Raw genomic sequence first — 21,585 nt, forward strand, 5'->3', positions numbered from 1 at the left:
CTATCATACTTCATATTTGTCATTATGTCAGAGAGTACGTTCAGTAAATCAGAGCTTTGTGTGTCCAGCATGCATTGGGAAAATTCCCAAGTATTCCTGGGTGGTTTTCATGGAAACCCCACAAGCTCTCAAGCACATTTCCTGTTTGCTGGCAATTATTATTATGAAAGACATCCCAATAATGTGCTTCAAAATATTTAACTTAATAGAAAGGGCAAAACACATACAAATAATATTTGTATAGCGTCTCTCATCAGTGAATTTTGCAGATGTTATTTATGAATCTTCCCTCTCTGCCGAGAATTATTCTGTGCTATATAATGAGTCTGTAATGAGCTCCATTTGTACAGACGTCTAACGACAATCATTATTTCAGCATATCTTGTTCATTAATGCTGCCTAAAAGGTGTGAAAAATGTCGGGCTCTTCATTAGACGGATCTTGGAGGCACAGCTGGTCGGAAGTCAAAATATGCCACGGTTGAGATATTTCTAGACGCACAGGGGCCTCGCAAATATTTGGACACTTCATTCACACTTAAAACGGATGAACTTTGCTGCATTGGATCTAAAATACCATAAAACAAATGGTTTTGGCAAACAAACGCTAGGGTTTCTCCTTGAAGGCTTTTCATAAGCTGGTGTTTGGTGATTTTTTAGTGGATGTATGACATCAGTTCTTTCAGAGGAACTACAGCGAATCACATCCTCTATCAACACCATCAACTAATGCTTCAGAATCGTAAAGTGGCACAAGATTTCATTGTGTTGTATGTATGATATAAAACAGGACAGTGTGTTAAGTAACACTTCACTTAAAGCCTTTAAATATAATGCATTATGAAAGTAATTTATGCACCTTATACTGATTTATACAATACATGTAACCACAGATATAATACAATATAATACTCATTTATTCATCGTTACACATTTAAAAGCACTATGCATTAAAACACATGACAAACAAACCTTCACATATTCATTTTACCTTGGGTACAATTATTTAGGAAAAGATTTTGTAATGCATTACAACCTGGATTATGAATAGCTTTATAATGCATTACACATAAAGGCGTTAAGTAACGAGTTATCATGTGGTATGTTTCGTTAAAATGCCATTTACTGTGATATTTTCCTGTCAAAAGTTAAAATCATTTTAGTTATTAGCCTTCACTGTTTCAAATCTGTGTGCTGTTGTTGTTATTATTATTATTAATTACTGCGATACAAAAAATGACATTTTTAAAGAATGTTATGCAGCTATATCCATATAATTGACAGTATAGTTATAATAGCGATTAGGAACTGTCAATCTTCAAAAAAGAAAAAAATACACCAATAAAGCTAAATACAATAGCACATGCAAATCTTGCTATATTCCTGCGCTCACATTATAGGACAGAGGGAAATTCAGTTAACTAAACACTGATAACATAGTGATTAAATATTCTTTCTGAAGCTCTGGTTCTAGTTCACTGTGAACTGTTGTAATATTGCAAGAGTTGCAGAAATATTCTTCTAAAGTTATACTTCCATGACCTGAATATTGAAGCAAACAGGTTTGGGAAGAGAGTGAGTAAATAATGAACTATGTGGTGTGACATTTTGCTATCAAAAGCACATTTATGATTGTCTTAAGAGTCAATATGTATTTTAATCACACTGTTGCAACCAGGAGTCAGGGGTTAGGAGTTTTAAGGTGAAAGTAGCAAATGTTGCCCAGCATTGATCAGAAATGAGTGCAGCGGTGGATTGGTGCTGAGCTCAGCAGTCAAGAATTTGTTTTATAAAGTGGGCCGTGTCGTTCCAAGCAAATGCGGTAACTGCTGCTTCCATGAAGACGGGCACAAAAGGATATTTTATGCTTGTTGTTGATCTCACTTTCCGATGCATTATCATGAGCTTTCAGTTAGTAATACATGTGATGTTAATCTGTGCAGACACCTTTGATATCGTATCTGGATCTTGAATCAAATCACTTCACACACATTGTGAGTAACATTTTGCTGCTGTTGTTTTCCTACCTGGCTGGATGTTGTCCCGTATGATGCTGACATGATCGTCTCTGTCGGGTCGCGTGTGCTCATGCCAGAATCCGATCACGTGACCGAGCTCGTGCACCACAATCCCAAACTTATCACAGTTCTTCCCGATGGATATGGCCTGTGGACCCCCTCCTCTCCGGCCCACATACGAGCAGCACCTGCACAGTTCATATTACCAGTAACGCTTGATTAATATCTCAGCATTCCACTGATCACAAAAATATGAAGAAAAAAAAATATGTGGTTGAAATCACTGTCATTATCTGTCAGTCATTTTTTGTCGTAGTTTTCAAGACGTGTATTTTGTGTATTAAGATGACTGGATAAATATCACAAAGAAATGTCTGGGTTATATTTCACCCCAGAAATATGTATTATAATTTGCACATGTTATTAATGATTATATATTTATTATATTAATTCATATGTATTCATCAAAAACCTTAATTAATTTTAAAACATTTTAGCTACATTATAATTATATAGTACTCATATTCCATGTATAATTAATTATTTGATTTAATACATATTTATTTTTTATTTATTTTATAAAATCTTATAAAAGATTAATAAAAGAAATAATTAAAATAAATTATATATATATCAAAGAAAATTATCATATTTTTAGGAATAAATGATATTTTGCATTTATTTAATTTTATTTATTTATTTCACACACACACACACAAATATGGATACATTTTATAAATGACACTTCAATGTGCTTAAAATATTTATTATAATAAAGAGGGTAAAAAATTGTTACAAATACTATTTTATAGGCTATACCATTAGTGAATTTCTAAAGTCACAGACAAGGACAAATTTTTGATTATAAATGTAATTAACTATTGAACCAATTTTTGGGACCATTCATATTTTTGCATTATAAATCAAGCATGTTTTCCACACACACACGCACACACAAACAAAATTAAAATAAAATAAAATCCTGTAAAACAACAAAAAACATATCTCAAAAATAGCTTTGTTTTCTTTATCCCAAACCTTTTAAACTTGAGTCAAACACTGTTCTTCTCTTGTATCAAGTAATATGTTTATGTAAAAACTGGCCTTTTTTCTCTACTCAACAATGCACAAGCAAGCGAAGTCCCAATCTGAAACGAAACACGTTTGTGTTGCCAGTTTGCTTAGAGCTACATGTTGCAAAATCCACAGAGAAACAGGAGTCTGTGCGCGGAGTCGCAGCGGTAAGACACACACCAACACACTAAACACACAATCAAACGATCCCTTTCTCAAAGCGCTGGGATATGTGGGAGAAAACTGCTGAGAGCTCGCTGGCCTGAGATCCGCGCACACATCCGAACCCACATGTGCAGCCTGTGTGGAGCAGAAGATCAGGCTTTAATTACGAGGCAGCCAGCGGCTCGCTTCAGAAACTCTGCCTTGAACTTTGCACAGAACAACAGGAATCGCCTGAACACACACACACACACACACACAGAGGGACTCATCAGAGCATGGCTTACCCATTGGCAACTACTGCTGCATGTAAAGAGGAATAAATCCTAATGTTTCATCACCTCCACACACAGACTGAGTGTTTGTGTGCCCGTCATAGCCTGCAGTGGGACATAAAGGCCCCCTGTGCTTCCACACAACTGAAAAGCCTGGCAAAGCCTGCAGAGCGCTGTATTTTCAGAAGTTTCCACTCGCTGCCCGACCGCAGCGACACGTCTGCTCAAACAGTGAGAAACCAGACAGTCTGTTACATTTGTCTCTCTCTCTGACTTTCTTTCTCCCGTTTGTAAACAAGGAAATCATTGGTTTAGTTTTGTATTTGTCTCACGTATAAATTTGGGCAGTATGAGATATTGTATATGCTCTGGATAATTTCCCAAAGGAAACTTTCATTGCTCAGATGCCAGACGCTATTTATTGCTCTTTAATAGACGTTTCATTTCAGGTATCGCCTTTGTTTCTCGTGAAAGTCACTAGACTTAAGTGTGACAGTGTAGAGCTGATAGTTTAGTATTATTACATCTAGACTAATAGAATATAAATGGCACAGCTCTCTACTATAGTAGTAGTATAAATAATATAATTAGTTTAAACTTGTATTAATATAATAAAAGTGTGCATTACACGATTGTTACAGTATTAACTGTGTATTGATAATTTGCTTTTGTGTCCATTAATTGTTTTATGACATTGATTTTGTTTTATGACAGTAGCATTGTTATATTTTATCAATTATCTTTTGAGATACTATTACAGAATAGTCTGTAATCATTTTAATTAGTTTCCGTTCATTTTCATTTTAAGTTTAGTTCAAGTTTTAGTAATTTAGTAAATTTTTTACACATATTTTATTTCTTTTTTAGCTTTTAGTATTTCAGGAGGTTAAGGAGCTGGCCGTCTGGTGCAGTCTTTACAACCTGGAGCTGAACACGCTCAAAACAGTGGAGATGATTGTGGACTTCAGGAGAAACCCCCCTGCACTTTACCCACTCACTATCATGAACAGCACTGTGACTGCAGTGGAGTCATTCAGGTTCCTGGGCACCACTATCTCTCAGGACCTGAAGTGGGACATTCACATTGACTCCATTGTGAAAAAGGCCCAGCAGAGGTTGTACTTCCTTCACCAGCTGAGGAAGTTTAACCTGCCACAAGATCTGCAGAAACAGTTCTACTCCACCATCATCGAATCCATCCTCTGCACTTCAGCTCAGCTTCTAAATCGGACCTCAGAAGACTACAGAGGGTAGTCCGGGCTGCTGAGAGAATCATTGGTACAACCCTCTCTTCTATTCAAGAACTGTACTTATCCAGAGTGAGCAGAAGGGCCTGGACCCCTCACATCCAGCACACTCCCTCTTTGAACTGTTGCCATCTGGTCGACGCTACAGAGCACTGAGCACCAGAACGACCAGACACAGGAACAGTTTCTTCCCCGGGCAATCCATCTTATGAATAATTAACAATACACGTGGAACACACACTATTTATACAGTTATATACTTATTTATCTAACACACATATTTCATCTACATTCTAATTTGCATATAATATACCTGTACACAGTGTTTGGAATAACGGCGTTTAAAAGAACGCCGTTAGGTAACGACATATTTTTTCAGTAACGGGGTAATCTAATTAATTACTTTTCCTGTCGTTATAATGCCGTTAACATTACTGGACGTTAAATGTGGTGTGTTACTATGCATAAATTGAATAAACTGTATAATCCGAACGCACCCCTGGCTCACACAGTTAGTGAGGAGGTGGGTTAATAATGAGATCAGCGATTATGATTGGCTAAGGCAGAGTCATGTGTTTCATGGTAGCCAATCAGAGCCAGTGTTTTTACGCACATCCCAGCACATGCGCCAGCGGCGCCCCACACACACACGCAACAGCTAAACAGATTCGCAGCAGCAGCAGAGATGGTGAGTCAGGAGCAATCTGATAAAAAGTTGGCATTTTCAAGGTGGAGATATAAGCACTTCTTCAAATTCATTGTGGTCAAAGGCAAGAACGTGCATGTAATGTGTATATTATGTCCAGGAGTGAAGACTTTGTCGACATCAGTTGTAAGCAACTCTAATTTAATGAAGCATCTCACAACGACACACGCATCTACAAAGCTAGTGGCCAAAAACACTTTTCTTACAAAGATAATACTTGAAGTGCAGGATAAAACTCTTGCTGTCTGTTGACGTGCAATAAATATCGAAAGTTATGTACAAACACCTGTCTGTTCTATACATTTAACAACTGACTTGTTAAAGCTGCTCAAAAAATACAAATTCTTTGAAATATAGCACTTTTTTTTTAAACAGTAACGCAAATAGTTACTTTCCCTGGTAACGAGTTACTTTTATTATAGAGTAATTCAGTTACTAACTCAGTTACTTTTTGGAAGAAGTAGTGAGTAACTATAACTAATTACTTTTTTAAAGTAACGTTCCCAACAGTGCCTGTACATACAATTGTCAATTTGTATATTTTTATTCCTATATATATATACACACAAACATACACACACACACACACATATTTTTTTACTGTCATTCTGTTACACTGTGGAAGCCTCTGTCATGAAAACGAATTCCTTGTACTTGTTAACATGCCTGCCAATAAAAGCTCATTCTATTCTATTCTACTTATTTTTTATATTATTTAGAATTTTGTAGCATATTTTAGTGAATTTGGGTACATTTAGAGACACTGTTGACATTTCTTCTTAAAAAAAATCATTAGGCATTTGTTTATTGTCTATTGAATCAGTGGTATTTTTTTGTTCTATGTTTATGTTTAAGCATGTTTATTTCTGGAGATTAGGACATCAAGCTTTAGTAAAATTACTCTTTGTTTTATGACTTCAAGAAAATAAAGAAGAAAAACCTGCAATATTTTCAATAATCTTCCCACCTCCTGGGTATCCTACCATGCCATAATAACAATGTTAAACGAAATAAAGGAGCTACTTTTAAGTAAAAGATTGTGTAACTATACGCTTCAAACAATATTTTATTTTTTCAAGGTGCATGTTTTAGTTTAACTGTTTGTAGCATAACTGTTATTAAAAGAGTTCATATTCTCCACTCCTGTAAATCTTTTTTTTTTTTGGGTCTATTATACTCTCAATTAAGGTTTCTTGCACCAAAAAACATTTTGTTTTTCATGACCCTCCATCCTCTCTGTGCACCTCACAAATTAACAGACTTTTTCCATTCTAAGACTTTCATATGGAAACAATTTTATAAATGACCAACATATGTACAATCATACATGTGAATAAACATATTGTATAATCATTCATCACGACAGACCGAGATGCTGAACGCTGAATATGTGTTGATATTCCAAGCCAGACGTTTATTGTCATTCATGATGATTTCCGCACAACTTTCGCTAACTTTTCGCTTCTGTGAGGTCTGTGGACGAGCTTCGAGTGGTGAACGTTCGTCAACCGCACGTTTCAAAAGAGCAAAATAAATCCTGCTTTCCAGCAGACAGAAGCAGCAAAACCGACGTGCCAACACGGCATCCCAGGGTATGATTGGTCTCCAACAGATGTGACCATCAAGCTGGGCTCTGAACTTCTGCCACGCTACTGAAGCATCTACAGGGAGCCATTGTGTCCGGATAAAACACACATGTTCAGGTGACAGTCCCGTGGAGAACAGTGTCACACCGACGGCTGGTATTTCCTCAGCAAAGCATAGAGTAATCGCTCGGTCAAGACACGTGAGCCCACACACACATAAACACACAAATCCGTCTGTTGGCACACAAAGCAGATAACGGGAACAGAGGAACGGATCGGATGGAAAACCACTTGAGCGATAAATCAGGACGAGACCGAAAAGAAAGAGGAGAGAGTGAAAGAAAAGAGTAAAAAGCACAGGCTCCACATGAGCTTGATTCCTTCCTGGAAGAGTCAAAGGTTTGGTCGTCCTGCTGTGGAAACTCTCTCTCACACTGACATGGACACACACACACCTCCCAGTGAAGCGATCCGCTAACACACACACTTACCCACACGGCCGGTAGGTGAAGACGATGTAGCTCTCCTCTGTTGTTCTCTCGATGAACGTCACACATGTGTGTTTTTCCCAGTGTCTCATGGCCTGTCTGAATATGGCTCTCTGGCTTCCTGTACAGCACACACACACACACACACACACACACACAAGAGGGTGACCAAAGGCGCTGGTGACATATTTTGGTGATTTTTGCACAGGCAAATTGACCTTTGTCTATTGTCAGTATTGTAGTGATGTCTGAAGCACAGAAGCCTCTTTGAAAATAAACCACTTTCTATTGGTCACTGCGGCAAATGTGCGTGACCAACTTGAATCGGTTGCGAAATCTGCGTAGGGAAATCTTGTGCGGAAATCGCATTTGTGTGGATAAATCTTAAAACGACTTAATTTCGCCTGTAACAATTTGCCAAACAATAGTAAATGCAACTGGCCCTTTAAATCACAGCATGAGTTATTTTAACTATTTCCCTGCCATTATTTTCCAGACTAAACTTCCCAGAAGTTTATTTCATGCATGCTGAGTGTTTTACACTGTTAAAGGGTTGGATTCCCATGCTAAACATGGACAAAGTTTCAAAAATTAAGTTGTACGTTTGTACGGTTTGTCACAAGTTTCGGAAAGTTTTTTTCAAGTATGGCTCTGTGTGACGTTAGATGGAGCGGAATTTTCTTATAAGGCACTTCTGCCGGAAGAGTGCGCGCGCCCGTATAGCAGAGCACTGAGAGCACAACAGACTTCACTGATCAGAGCGAGAGCGTCGCGAAATGTCACAAAAGAAGTGTGATTTTGGTTGCCAGGGCAAGACAACCCTGCACAGATTACCAACAAAAAAAAACAGCACTAAGGGACCAGTGGATGGAGTTTATTTTTACAGAGCATCAACGGAGTTGTGCAAGTGTTTTTGTTTGTTCCCTGCATTTCGAAGATGCTTGTTTTACAAACAAGGCCCAGTTTGACGCCGGATTTGCACTTTGCTCTTATGAATATATATAAAACTAAAGACTTTTTGGAGTTATGAAGGATGCAGTACTACTCTATAGGTACTCAAGATTAACAGGATATTGAGTGAAAATGAGGATTTCACCCCCCCTTTAAGTTATTGAATTCAATGACAATCCAGGTAGTGGTTTGGGACTGTGAAGCTTTGAGGGTGTTGATGAAAGCTCCATCTATCTTTTGATCATAATTTTCTCTGTTTTTTTGCTCAAAACGTTGCTTTGTTTTTTGTTTTTTATGAAACTTGCCCATATGCAAGTGTTGAAAAAGATTGCATAAAGACTAAAACAATGGTGCTTTTTGTTGTTGATGTTTAAAAGCATTTTATGTTCAGATATTCATACAAAAAGAATATTCTGGAGGCCATGACATTTTTGTGAAAATGATGAGCATGAGGGGGAGGGGCTATCATGACTGATGCTGAATGACAAAATAACCTCTCATATATTTTACACACTACACAGTTGAGACATACTGCATAAGTGCATATAGTAGTACATCATTTGGGATGCAGCTATTGACATCATGTGACTCATCATGTGACTCTCATCATGTGACTCCCATCATGTGACTCCCATCATGTGACTCCCATCATGTGACTCCCATCATGTGACTCCCATCATGTGACTCCCATCATGTGTCAGATTCCAGACTTGATTCCACTGAAGCACGAGATGTTCGTTGGATCATTATCGAATCATGCCGGAAACCACGATCATAAGGTTTAGCATATCAAACTTGCACATTTATATTTTATATTATATTTGCACATTCACATAGTTTTGACCGTAATGCTGAATAATTGTAATTTAAATAGATATTTAAAAATTCTGAAGTGTTGTGTAGAGTTGCACCAGTAATGTCATGCACCTTTTGCTGCCTAATGCAAGATAACACACGACCAAAACAAAACACCTTTTCACCTTTGTATTACTTTAAAAGTAAAGCAGTTCTTTTATAACTGACTTCCACAAACAACCTCTTTTGAGGTCCACAAAGTCAAACAAATGGAGTTAGACTGACCGATTTCAGACACATGAATGTGTGACTTCTTCCACAAACATGTTTTTCCTACAGTATATAATCATGCAACTTAATAACCAAACAGATGTAATCGATCACATGCTGCTCAAACTGAAACATGAACAGCTGTGCATGTGTGCATGACTTACCGCTGAAGTTCCCGCTGATGACGTAAGGAATGACGCCCTCGGGCCACACCCTCTCAGGTCTGGACGTCGCTGCCCTCTTCCTGCGATGGGTTCCCCGACTGGACGCCGTATCGTTTGTATTCGTCTCATTGTTAAGTGAACCTACCATTACCAACACCAAATGAAGAGAAACCAAAACGGTCAGTCTGGAACCTCATCATCACAAGCTCCAGAGAAAGAGAGATTACACATCATCTTCTACATCTTACATTTACATTTAAATACATAACCCAAAATTGTAAGAGCCTTTTCCACTAACATCTGGCAACCAGAATCAGTCTGAATAATTTGTGTTCATTTTAAACTACTGTTTTATTATTTAAAACTGGATCATTTCTTTTAAATGAAATGTTTGACGAATATGCCATTGACACATATGAGAGTTTAAATCGTCTACTGAGCTCAACGGTAACCACTAACTCAAATCTGTTCATATTCTGTTATAACACAGCATGTTTTTTTCTATTGTTTTGAATGCTAACTCCTACACACAGACTGGACTCTACTATATATATAGCAAAACAGACTTGTCTTATCTGACGTTGAATTCTTTCCCTTGTTCCCGTGTCTTTATCTTCTCATGTTTTTCCCCTCCTCTGTAAACTTTACTTTATTCTGGGGTGAAAATATCATGAAACTAATGGCTAATTATGAGGAAACTCGCTTTCATTTTGTCAAATCCCAATTGTAATGTGTTGTTGTGTTTGGGAATGTGGCAAGTGCAACTGTTTCTCGACAGGCTTTTCTCTGTTGGTTTAAAAATGTATGGCTTCAAGTTCTCCTCCTGAGTTTCTGACTGCCAATTAAGCCTGGCACAAAGTGGATATAAAGCAGGCACTCACACTCACCCGTATCTGTGTGATTCAGAATTGTGACCGTTCTCTCTGCTAAATTCACAATGCGGTCCACTTTAAACATGCGCATATCTTCCTCATCCAGCGCGATGTCTCCGAGATAAGCAACTGAAACCAACATAAAGGAGAGTGCTTTTAATTTCTCATGCAATGGTTATATTACAATTCATTTCAGAAATTTGAAATAACAGAAAATTGGTTTTAAAACAAACAAATGAATCAAAAATGTGTCATATGCATCATATACCCTACCAATTTAAAGGGGCAGTAAGAATATTTATTTATTTAGAAATTTAAACGTTCATTCAGCAAGCATTAAACTGATCAAAAGTGGGGAAAAAGATAATGTTACAAAAATTATATTTCAAATGAATGCTGTCCTGTTGTAAAAATTATATATTTATATGTATGTATGTATGTATGTATATACAAATATACATATATAAATATATATACATACATACATACATACCTATACATATATATATACATATATACAGATATAGACTGTGAAGAAAATTCAGCTTTGAATCAAAGGAATAAATTACATTTTAAAATTGTAATACAATTTCACAATATTACTGCATTTATATCAAATATATACCGCATTTACTTGCTTAAAATTAATTCAATAATTTGTACTTCAAAATAATTGTAAGCCTTTTCACATCATTTACATTATTTGTGCATTTGTTTATGCAAGCTAATTCATGAGGTTTGTAGCGGATGGCGTGAAGTCTAATTCCTTGTGTAGGTTTTTTAAAGAGGGGCGCACATCTATCAGTATCTTCAAACAACAAGCTTTCAGGGTCCAGCGAGCTGATAGACACCTCATCAATTTTTAATGGTCATCTGCGATGCCATTTATAGCTTGGGTCATCACTCGTGCCACGATGAATAAATCATCCATCAAAAGAGGGAAGCTGATTAGAATTGGGAAGCTATGTGAGCGACTGCACGCCTCTAATGAGCTACACAACAGGACACTGCTGACCTGCATGGGAATGGATGTGTTGGTAGAGATTCACTAGCTTGTCAGGGACTAATTGCATCTTTAGAAGCTTTGCCACTTTGAGTAGTCAGTTTTGAAGGCAGCTATTTAACATGAGTGTGCAACTATGAATAAATGAATTATAGTTCAATGGAAGCATATTCTTCACATTTGTGACATTTCTTTTTGGTTATCCCTGGAGTTCACTTTTAACATGCTTTCAAACCGGAGTCTGTTTCTGAGAAAAACAGTAATATTGCGTTTGAGTAATTGTAATGTTTGTGGATGGATGGAAAATATAGATGGATGACAGATGGATGATGGATGGATGGATATTAGGAATGTTGAATATTTATAAAGCTATAAATATATACAATTAAGAAAGAAATACATTAGTTTAGTAATTCTAATATAACAATTATATAAAAAAGTATTTATTTTTTTAATGATTAAAATATATTTTAATATATATATATATATATATATATATATATATATATATATATATATATATATATATATATATATATATATATATATATATATATATGCTTTTCCAGAACTGCTCAAGATTTCTTTCTTTTTTTTTTCAGAACAAACACACAAGTGCACATCATGCACAAAATCTGACTGCTAGGCTAACCTTTATTAAAAAAAAATAATTAATAAAAAAAAGGAAATGTTTCTGCCAAAAACCATACTAGTTATTGTTACTAACGTAAAACCATAATCACAAACACTCTCATTTCCTCCAAATACCCTATGTTTTCACAGCCTTTTTTTTTTTTTTTTTTTGGCAAAAAACAAGTTATTCGTTTTTAAACATCAACAATAATGTGCCGTATCCAGGCTTGAAAGTCCAAAACTTTCTTAGTCATAAACGCAGTAATCCAAATACGTCTGTGTACTGTATCTTGTTTGGGCAAGAAAAAGCTAGACATTGTTTAGTTACCCAACACCTGGAAAGTAGCATACATTCTTTTTTTAATTAGGTTTGAAAAAAAAAAAAAAAACTTTACAAGACTCGTGACACAAGGTATTTCTTTCTATATGATCAGTGCTGTGGCAGTGTGTGTGTATGTGTGTGTGTGTGTAAGGCCCGAGGCTAGTGTTTTTTTAAAAGCCAATGAACATTAGCATGTTTACTAGATTTATTGCAGGAGGCAGTGAGCACAGAGGTGTGTGTGTGTGTGTGTGTGTGTGCCCGTGTGTGTGCCCGTGTGTGTGTGTGTGTGTGTGCCCGTGTGTGTGCGTGTGTGTGTGTGTGTGTGTGTGAGAGCGAGCCGGATCAAACGGGACGTCCAGCCTGAGGCAGTGGGGCAGTGGGGCAGAGACCTGCACAATCAAGCCAATTACTCTTTAGCGCAACAGTCTGCTGCCGCCGGGTTGTGTCAGAGTATTTTGATACTTTATTTATTGGTGGCACACATGTAACACTATTAAGCAAAAAATATAAAGCTTTGATCACTGGAATAAATTACATTTGAGTATACAGTATATTCAAATAGTTATTTTAAATTGTAATAATATTTCACATTCTTACTGCTTTTACTGTATTTTTTATAGTAAATACAGCCTGTGGGATATTCGTTTGGAGCTACATATTACATATAAAAAAAATCAGTGTAGGCTACAAAACTGATGAGTCAATGAATGATAATGACAAAAAATACATAGAATAAAGAAGAAAGCAGCATAACAAATAAACAGCAGTATGTAAAGTAAAAAAAAAAAAAAAAAAAAAATTCCCACAATAAATAAATTCTGACATAACAGCGCATTAAGATTCAACTGTGCGCAACTTTCTTTTATCACTCTGACACTCATCTCAACTCAATTTCCTTAAATCCACAGAGAAATAAATGACATGCATTTGTTGTGTCTTCACAAATCAGTGTTAGTGTAAACCATTAGAGCAGCTGAGTGTAAAACAACATGTCATAAACAACAGAGAGGCATTATGCTAATCTATTCTCTTAGCGGTTAGAACGACTTCTAATATGATGGAGATCAGTGTCCGTGCAGCTCTCGAGGTCTGCAGACAAACTTCTGTCTAAAAACAGAACTAAAAATGACAGGGTTTTACTTCTCAAAGCACATCCATAGACAACCACAGGCAACGAGAAGACACGCCGATGAAGTTTCAAAGAAAACAGCTGCGACAAGAATAGTTTGATTATATCATAATAGTGTTGCATTAACTGGACTGTTTTTTTACTTTTCTAAATTGGATGATTTGAACTGGATGAACAAACCGAACAGGCAAAACAGACCAAAACTTCTTAGATCGATGTTCTCATAAACATACAGCATAACCTGTTATGTCATGAGGAAATTAGTTAGTTTTAACTATTAGGTTTTTGTATTATTATTTTATTTTTATTTTTATTTTTTACAGATTCCTGCCATTTTAATTCCTGCCAAACACATTTACATGCTGAATAAATAAATGAATAACACTTTCATTTGGGAACACAGTGGAAATTCTACCAGGTTCAAACTATTTGTATTGACTAAATTTATTATACTTTCTTACTTAAAGTTATTTATTTATTTATTTTCTCCTCACTAGCTCCATAGACAGCATAACCTGTGTTATTACATGGGGGAAAAAAACTCTTATGAACAGGATCTTAAAATAATTATAAATATAAATAAATATTTATTTATATTTATAATGTATCTTTTTTAAAATCATGCTAAACATGTTTTCATGCCAACTATTTCACTTAAAAAAAAAAAAAAAAAAAAAAACAAGTCAAATGGCAGGGTTCAAATCTTACCTTACTGACAAATAGATGTTTTTCTTTTGCTAAAAGTACAATTACTTTAATATAGAAATATTTGTTTCAATGGATATAATTCAAATATAATTAAAACGAATTATAAGGCAGGAATACATTCAATAAAAATAAACAAATCTTAAGTTATATTCTCTCAGAGAAAAAAAAAATCTCAATATCTTATACAATTGCGATGATATGAAATATTTCACCGAAAAACTTGAAAATGCTATGAATTAAAAAAATATATATTTTTGACCATGACTCTCAGTGTCTATTATAAGGGATTAACTGCAGTAAATGAGTTTATATGAGGCTGCGCTCTAATGCTGACCAAAACAAAGCTGTAAATGCTCTCGGACAAGACCAGACAAGCTCAGAAGAAACATGCCAGGACCCTGAAATCCCTTGCAAACACACAGATAAAAGAGTGCGCATGAAAGAGAAGGAGCTGACAGCAACTGATGACGCTATACAGTGTGGCAGTAAAGGGATACTCCATCCCCAAAATGAACATTTAGTCATTAATCACTGACCCCCATGTCGTTCCAACCCCATGAAAGCTTAATTTGTCTTCAGAACACTATTTCAGATATTTTGGTTGAAAACCGGGAGGCTTGTGACTGTCCCATATACTGCCAAGTAAATAACAGTGTCAAGGTCCAGAAAAGTATGAAAGACATCATCAGAAAAGTCAACCAAACTTTTGAACTGTACTGTGTATAGAGATATGATATATGATCCATACAGAGAATATATATGTCAAATGATAAGAGTATTCAAGTGCATAGGGTTTATAAAGGAACCCAAAACAATCATAAAAGTAAAAGCCCCTTCATTACCACAACTGAAAACCCAAACAAATGGTTGCCAGGCCACCAGCCCGTGTCTGATCTCACAAACCTGAGCATCAGCAGCCGTGTCAGAGCCAGCGACACATGGCACAAACACACTGCCAGCAGTCCCCTAGAGATCCTGAGAGATGCAATCCTCTCCTTAATCTAGTGTGCAATTCTGCTCCATCAGATTCCAAGACTAGCGAGAACAAGTGCACGAACACCAGCCCAGCCTCCCGCCTTTCATTTCTCGGTCCAGTTGTTTCGGCGACACATTTTATCTGCATTTCCTCGGGGGATTCCTGTTTTAATCATCTCTGTCTTTCTAGCTCAAAATCCTCCCCAATGAAATCCCAATCCTCCTCATGCTTTCTATGCACCCAAATGAAAAAGAGCTTATCCTAGACGGAGAAAGAATCTCATCACACGAGGCCTAAAAGGCTTCACGTTACAAATCTGGAGCACAATGGCTATGAACTAACGAACTTCAGCGAATGCACCATGAAGAGGATCTATAAATGGCACGAGAAAAGATGGGATGTATTTGATGAAGTGGGATAAAGGAGTGCGGTGGCAGATTGGGGTTTGCCGCTGGACACATTTATTACAGAGACGCTCAACAGCTGCAGCAGAACCTTAGACGCCACTGCATGCCCTTGATTTAACGTTTCAACCTAAAAAAAGACAATGAGAAAGAATTTAATCCCGCGCCTGACAATTTTTAGGGTTTAAACTACTGGACTTCATCAGGATGTTCCAGTTTCATTTTAGTTTTGGCCTTCGTAGGTGTAGTCAGTCATTTTTGTTTATGTTGCACCAGCTGATATGTCAATCATCTTGAACTATACTGACACCTAATGGTGTGAATGATGCATAATGTAAATTCAAATGTGCGCACACACACACACATATACATATACATATGTAATAGACTGTTGTTCAAAAGTTAGGGGTCTGTAAGTTTTTGTAATGCTATTAAAAGAAGAATCTTCTGCTCACCAAAGCTGCATTTATATGATAGAAAATACAGTAAAAACTGTTATGTTATTTTAATTTCAAATACCCATTTTCTATTATATGTTTTCTAATGTTATTTATTCCTGTGATCAAATCTGAATTTGTCTCAGTCTCATGATCCTTCAGAAATCATTCTGATATGCTGATTTCAAGCTCGAAAAACATTTCTTATTGCTATCAATGTTGAAAACTGCTTCATAATTTTATGAAATACATTGTTCCCATAATACAAAGAAACACCATTTATTTGAAATAATACTGTCACTTTTGATCAGTTTAATGCTAAATGAAAGTATTAATTTCTTTCAAACAAAACATGTTGCTGACCCCAAACTTTTTTTATTGCCATTTGCAGAAATTCATCGGCTCCCGGTAAGAAACAACCAATCAGAGCTGCGGTGCATAACTTTGTTTGTGTTCAAAATGTAAAAAAATGTATATAATAAGCGAGTACACCATGAATCCATTTTCCAAACTGTGTCTTTAGTCTGTCCTGAATCACTAGGGTACACCTATAATAAGTGTTTATATTCGGACTATTTTAGGTTGCTTTGGGGGTACTGCTGCGGAGTAACCCAGTACCTTTGTGATTCTTCATAGACATAAACAGAGAGAAGTAGCTCCGGCTACAATGTTCTTCCACAAGACGCAAGCAGTTCTGTTTATTAACCGCTAGAGCGTCAAAAGTTACCTACCGCAGCTTTAACTGGGTTTAACATTTAAACATTGTTATATGCTTGATTTTTTTAGGTAAGTTGTAATGATTCGAGAAGGCTTAATTGATCAAACATAGGCTCAATGTCTGCCGCTGACCGCTTGGTCATTCAAAAAAATCAAAACTTATATTTAACAAACAAGAGAGCTCCAAACGTTTTTCTAAATTAACTTAATAAAAAACGAAACAAAATATAATCACTTTACTATTACATACAAAACTGATCTATTTTAATAGCTGAAACAGTAGTAGCCTTTAAGCTGTTTAGGGACTGTTTAGCTGTTCAAATCAGACACTAGAGCATCCTTCATTCAGACACAGTGAAGATCTGATCAGAAACAGTGTAGAGGAGCCAAGTCTGGACTATTGTGCTGCTAGAGAGAGTGTGGCCAGCTGGTTTAGCCAAGGACAAAGATCAAGACGGCCAAACTACAGGAGATGACCATCCGAGGGGCATGTGACTGCAATCGAGGATAGTCCATAAGACACTGTGTGATGTTTTAAGTTTAAATTTCAACTCAGTGAAACACTTTATGCAGCAACACTTTTTCAGTAAGTTACCTTTCTTGAAGAATTGTGCTTCAAATAAAGAACTTTATGTTGACCAGATTGTTAGTTAATCAGTTAGGCTCCAAGTCAATATTGGTATATGGACAGCAAAAAAAAAAAAAAAAAAGTGAACTTGTAAAACTGTGGTGTTAAATGCCGATTTGATTTTGCCAAAGACATGTTCCTGGATCAACATCTTTTGATGATCCTGGATCGACATTATAGTCCAAAAATATAGACTAAAACCATTCCCTACCCCTAAACCTAACCCTACCCTAATTTATTTCTAAAATCAGTGGGAAATTATACCTGATTAAAAAGGGTATGCCTAAAACAGATATTTCATGAAAAGTTAAATCTCAATTCTGATTGGTTGATTGGAATGTTGTTCCAGGATCAACAACGATGTTGATCCAGGAACATGTTGTACTTGGTGAAATCACACTCGCCAGCAAAAGCAATCAAAAGAGGACAACAGAAGCTCTCCCATAGATGGATTTGGTTTAAACGCCTTGATTTGATACTTTAAAGAGGATTTGTAATTGTGGTCCAGCTGGCTAAAACCCCTTTCTCTCATGCATATTTCAATGCCTGGCTCCTCTGAACGATCACCTTGGTTCCAAACATAACAGCACTTTCATGAACAAAAGACAGTTTGGTTTCTATTCAAAGCCCCGAGGGGATCACATGTGAGGTCTAGACAAGTCTTGAAGTTACCACCCACAATATCAGAGATTTCAGGCCTTCAGCATATTTGAGGTGAACAGTGGGAGCGTCTGGCCTGGGGGTCGTAATGCAGATGTGCGTTAGACTACAAGCCTGTTGTGCATGAGAATGCCTGTCATGGCTACTAGTGTCACACCTCCTCAAATGTAAATGCACTATTCACATTCATCAAGACCTCAGCTATTTGGCAGGTCACAATGCCAGTTTCACTTAATGTCATCAGTAGGTGTAAAATCAAGTAGTCAAACAATGTAGTCGCCCATGAACTAGTATATATATATAAAGAAATGCTTAAAGGGACACTCCATCTTTTTTTTTTAAACAAGCTCCTTTTACCACTCCCCTAGAGTTAAACAGTTTTTTAAATCCATTCAGTTGATCTCTGGGTCTGGTGGTAGCAATTTTAGCTTAGCTTAGCATAGATCATTGAATCTGATTAGACTGTTAGCATCTCGCTCAAAAATGAACAAAGAGTTTCTATATTTTCCTATTTAAAACTTGACACTTCTGTAGACACTTCTACCCATTTTTGGCGATTTCGCACCACCTGAACTGTGTGCGATTTTAGTACCACACTGCCTTTTTCGAGAACCAAATTAGCTCCTACTCCGGAGCAGGATCTTACCAGCACAACTAGTACTACCTGTGTCGTAAGTACACATTGATTTGCCAAACGCGTACGAAAACACCCTCACCTGCCATGATTTAAAACGCTGTGAAAACATACTGTAATTATCATGTCAACTTATTTTGCAAATATGGATTTGCAGATACATATATGAAAGATGCTATCGGTCTAATCAGATTCAATGATCTATGCTAAGCTAAGCTAAAAGTACTATTGCCAGACCTGGAAATCAGCTGAATGGATTCGAAAGCAGTAAAACTCAATGGTTTAACTCTAAGGGAGTTGGAAAATGAGCCTACTTAAAAAAAGTGGAATGTTCCTTCAAGCTACAACTTAAAACTATTGTATTAATTTTATAGATATATTTTATTATTTTTTATTTGTATTTTTTTAGTATTCTATTATTTTATCATATTATTATAATACCATATAACATCCATAAAATATAATACAATATGTTATATTAATTATGTTGTTATATTATAAGTATTCAAATTAATAATAAATTAATTTCTATGGAAATAATAGTTACAACAAAAATATTTTTGGTGATTATATATTAGTGAAAATTAAGTTAAATACTTGACTACCTATAATAAATAAATAAAAATGCAGAAGTAACATTTTTAGATAGCATAATGTTGTTTTTCAAAAATAATTAACTGTTCTAAATAGGCCTAATTTCTAAAATATTTTATTATTAGATTTTGTGGTGAATTATAACCTAGATTTAGACTAGTGAGATTCATCTAGATAATCAAACTTTCAGAGAAATTTTGTTGATTTAGAGTGTCGAGGAAATATTTACAATATGTGCAAATTCAATAATAAACTGACATTCCCAGGAGGAAATGGAAATCTCTTTTCATGTAAGTCAAACCCATTTCTTCTCTGGACAGACGCAGATGGTGCTCAGCATTCGTGTTAGGACCGCAGGGACGATGGAATCTTGTTAACACTACAGTCCTTTCAATCATCTCTCCTGTAAAAACATTTCCAGCTGTTCTTAGCAAGTGCTTACCTTGACATTTTTTGACACTGCAGTTTGGACATCAAGTGACAGAAGCCCACGTGGCCACTGCTTTTGAAAGGCCTAATCACATTCAGTGTCCCAGACCAGACTCCAGCCACGGACTTAGGAATGGGCTTTATGTGTCGGGGGTCAGGGATTGTCAGAGGGAGGCCGAGGATGAAGAAAGTGCGAAAGAAGGAGGTGACTGCTTTCAGACGGCTAGACTCTCAGACGGCCCGTGGGAATGATCGTTGACTTCTGAAGGCACATGACCAAAGAGATGCCAGCCATTTGGAAAACAAACAGGTCGTTCTTCGTGCTCAGTCGTTCTTAATCGGCCCGTTAGTAGCAGGGCAGTCACTTTGTAAAGAACAGTCTACCTTTCAGAAATTTGGGGTCAGTAAAGCATCCTTACTAAATAAAAGTTATAAAAATGAGGGTAAAGACTGATTTAAAAAGCACAGTAGCCTACATCATTATAAAATTACATTTCAAATAAATTCGGCTCTTTTGTACTTCCTATCCATCAAAGAATCCTGGAAAAAAGCCCCACGTTTTCCACAAAAACATGAAGCAGCAGAACTGTTTTCAACACTGATAATAATCAGATATGTTTCTTGAATGACTTCTGAAGGATCATGAGAGACTGAAGTCTGAAGGAGTAATGATGCTGAAAATTCAGCTTTGGGGGAGCTGAGGGGGAGGAGACCAAAAGAAACTCTGGGTTTATCGAAGAATACCTGCTCCTGACCAGGTTAGGTTCATAGAGTAAGTTACCATGGTAACTGAGTCTGAGTATAAGATAGCTCTCTTTCAGAAACGGGCTTGACTTACCCTGCTTTCTGGGGTTTGACAAACCTGCCATTCTGAAACCGAAAACCTAGAGTTTCTCTCATTTCAGGGTTAACATGCTCAGAGTTTTCACTTAACCTCCTTTCTGAAACGGGCCCCAGGACAACTACTGTAGATGAGCTCCAGAGACAGATCCACAGTCAAGAGCTTGTCTCATAGACGGCCACTGGGACAAGACCAGAGGAAACAGATGATTCTTCTGCAAAATCTGACTTTGCTGCTGTTTTTTCTCCAATCTGTCTCCGATTGAGTTTTGGTTCCTTGCCTTTGCCTGGTTGGGGACACTGTATTAAAAAGTGATTTACCAGTGACTTGATTGTACAGATACTATTTAAACTGAACTGAGCTGGATGATGACATCATTGAATTCAATGATGAACTGCCTTTTTGCTTTATTGACACACTATTTTCATATTTAATGCTGTTCAGTTGCTTAGTTACAATCTATACTGTTAAAAACGCTTTATAAAAGAAGGTGACTTGACTTGACTAGTATCAGGAAATCTGCAAACCGGACTGCATAAACATTTTCGCTGTCTCGTGAGATTTAAAAAAAAAAAAATGTTTTATGTATATATATATAAGATTTTTGCTCTTGTGCCGACAAATACATACAAAATATGTCAAAATATCCACCTTGGAAATTATGCTCGAAAAAACTGTCAGTTATTTCTTAAGTGAAAGTAAACAGTTGAGGAAAATAATGGGATGTGAATTATACTGGATGCGTTCATTGTGTCTTAAAGTGACCGCGCCTAATTTAGCGACTGGCTGCTGTAATGTTAATCCAAGAAAATGAAAATGAAAATCACTCATTGCTCTTGACTGAATTACTTTGTACTTTTAAC

At 36.5% G+C, this 21,585-nt stretch overlaps 1 protein-coding gene across 2 annotated transcripts in view; it reads right to left on the reverse strand.

The window, feature by feature from the left end:
- Positions 1 to 21,585, reverse strand: part of LOC113039693 (bone morphogenetic protein 1-like) — a 70,525-nt gene that overhangs the window by 35,671 nt on the left and 13,269 nt on the right. For both annotated transcript variants that reach the window (XM_026197716.1, XM_026197715.1), the window contains exons 2-5: positions 10,623 to 10,736; positions 9,736 to 9,876; positions 7,559 to 7,676; positions 2,027 to 2,205 (exon numbers count right to left, since the gene is read on the reverse strand). In XM_026197716.1, coding sequence (XP_026053501.1) covers positions 2,027 to 2,205; positions 7,559 to 7,676; positions 9,736 to 9,876; positions 10,623 to 10,736 — 552 coding nt within the window. The remainder of the gene's footprint in view (positions 1 to 2,026; positions 2,206 to 7,558; positions 7,677 to 9,735; positions 9,877 to 10,622; positions 10,737 to 21,585) is intronic.

The sequence above is a fragment of the Carassius auratus genome, chromosome 22, assembly GCF_003368295.1.
Source record: "Carassius auratus strain Wakin chromosome 22, ASM336829v1, whole genome shotgun sequence".
Taxonomy (NCBI): Eukaryota; Metazoa; Chordata; class Actinopteri; order Cypriniformes; family Cyprinidae; genus Carassius; species Carassius auratus.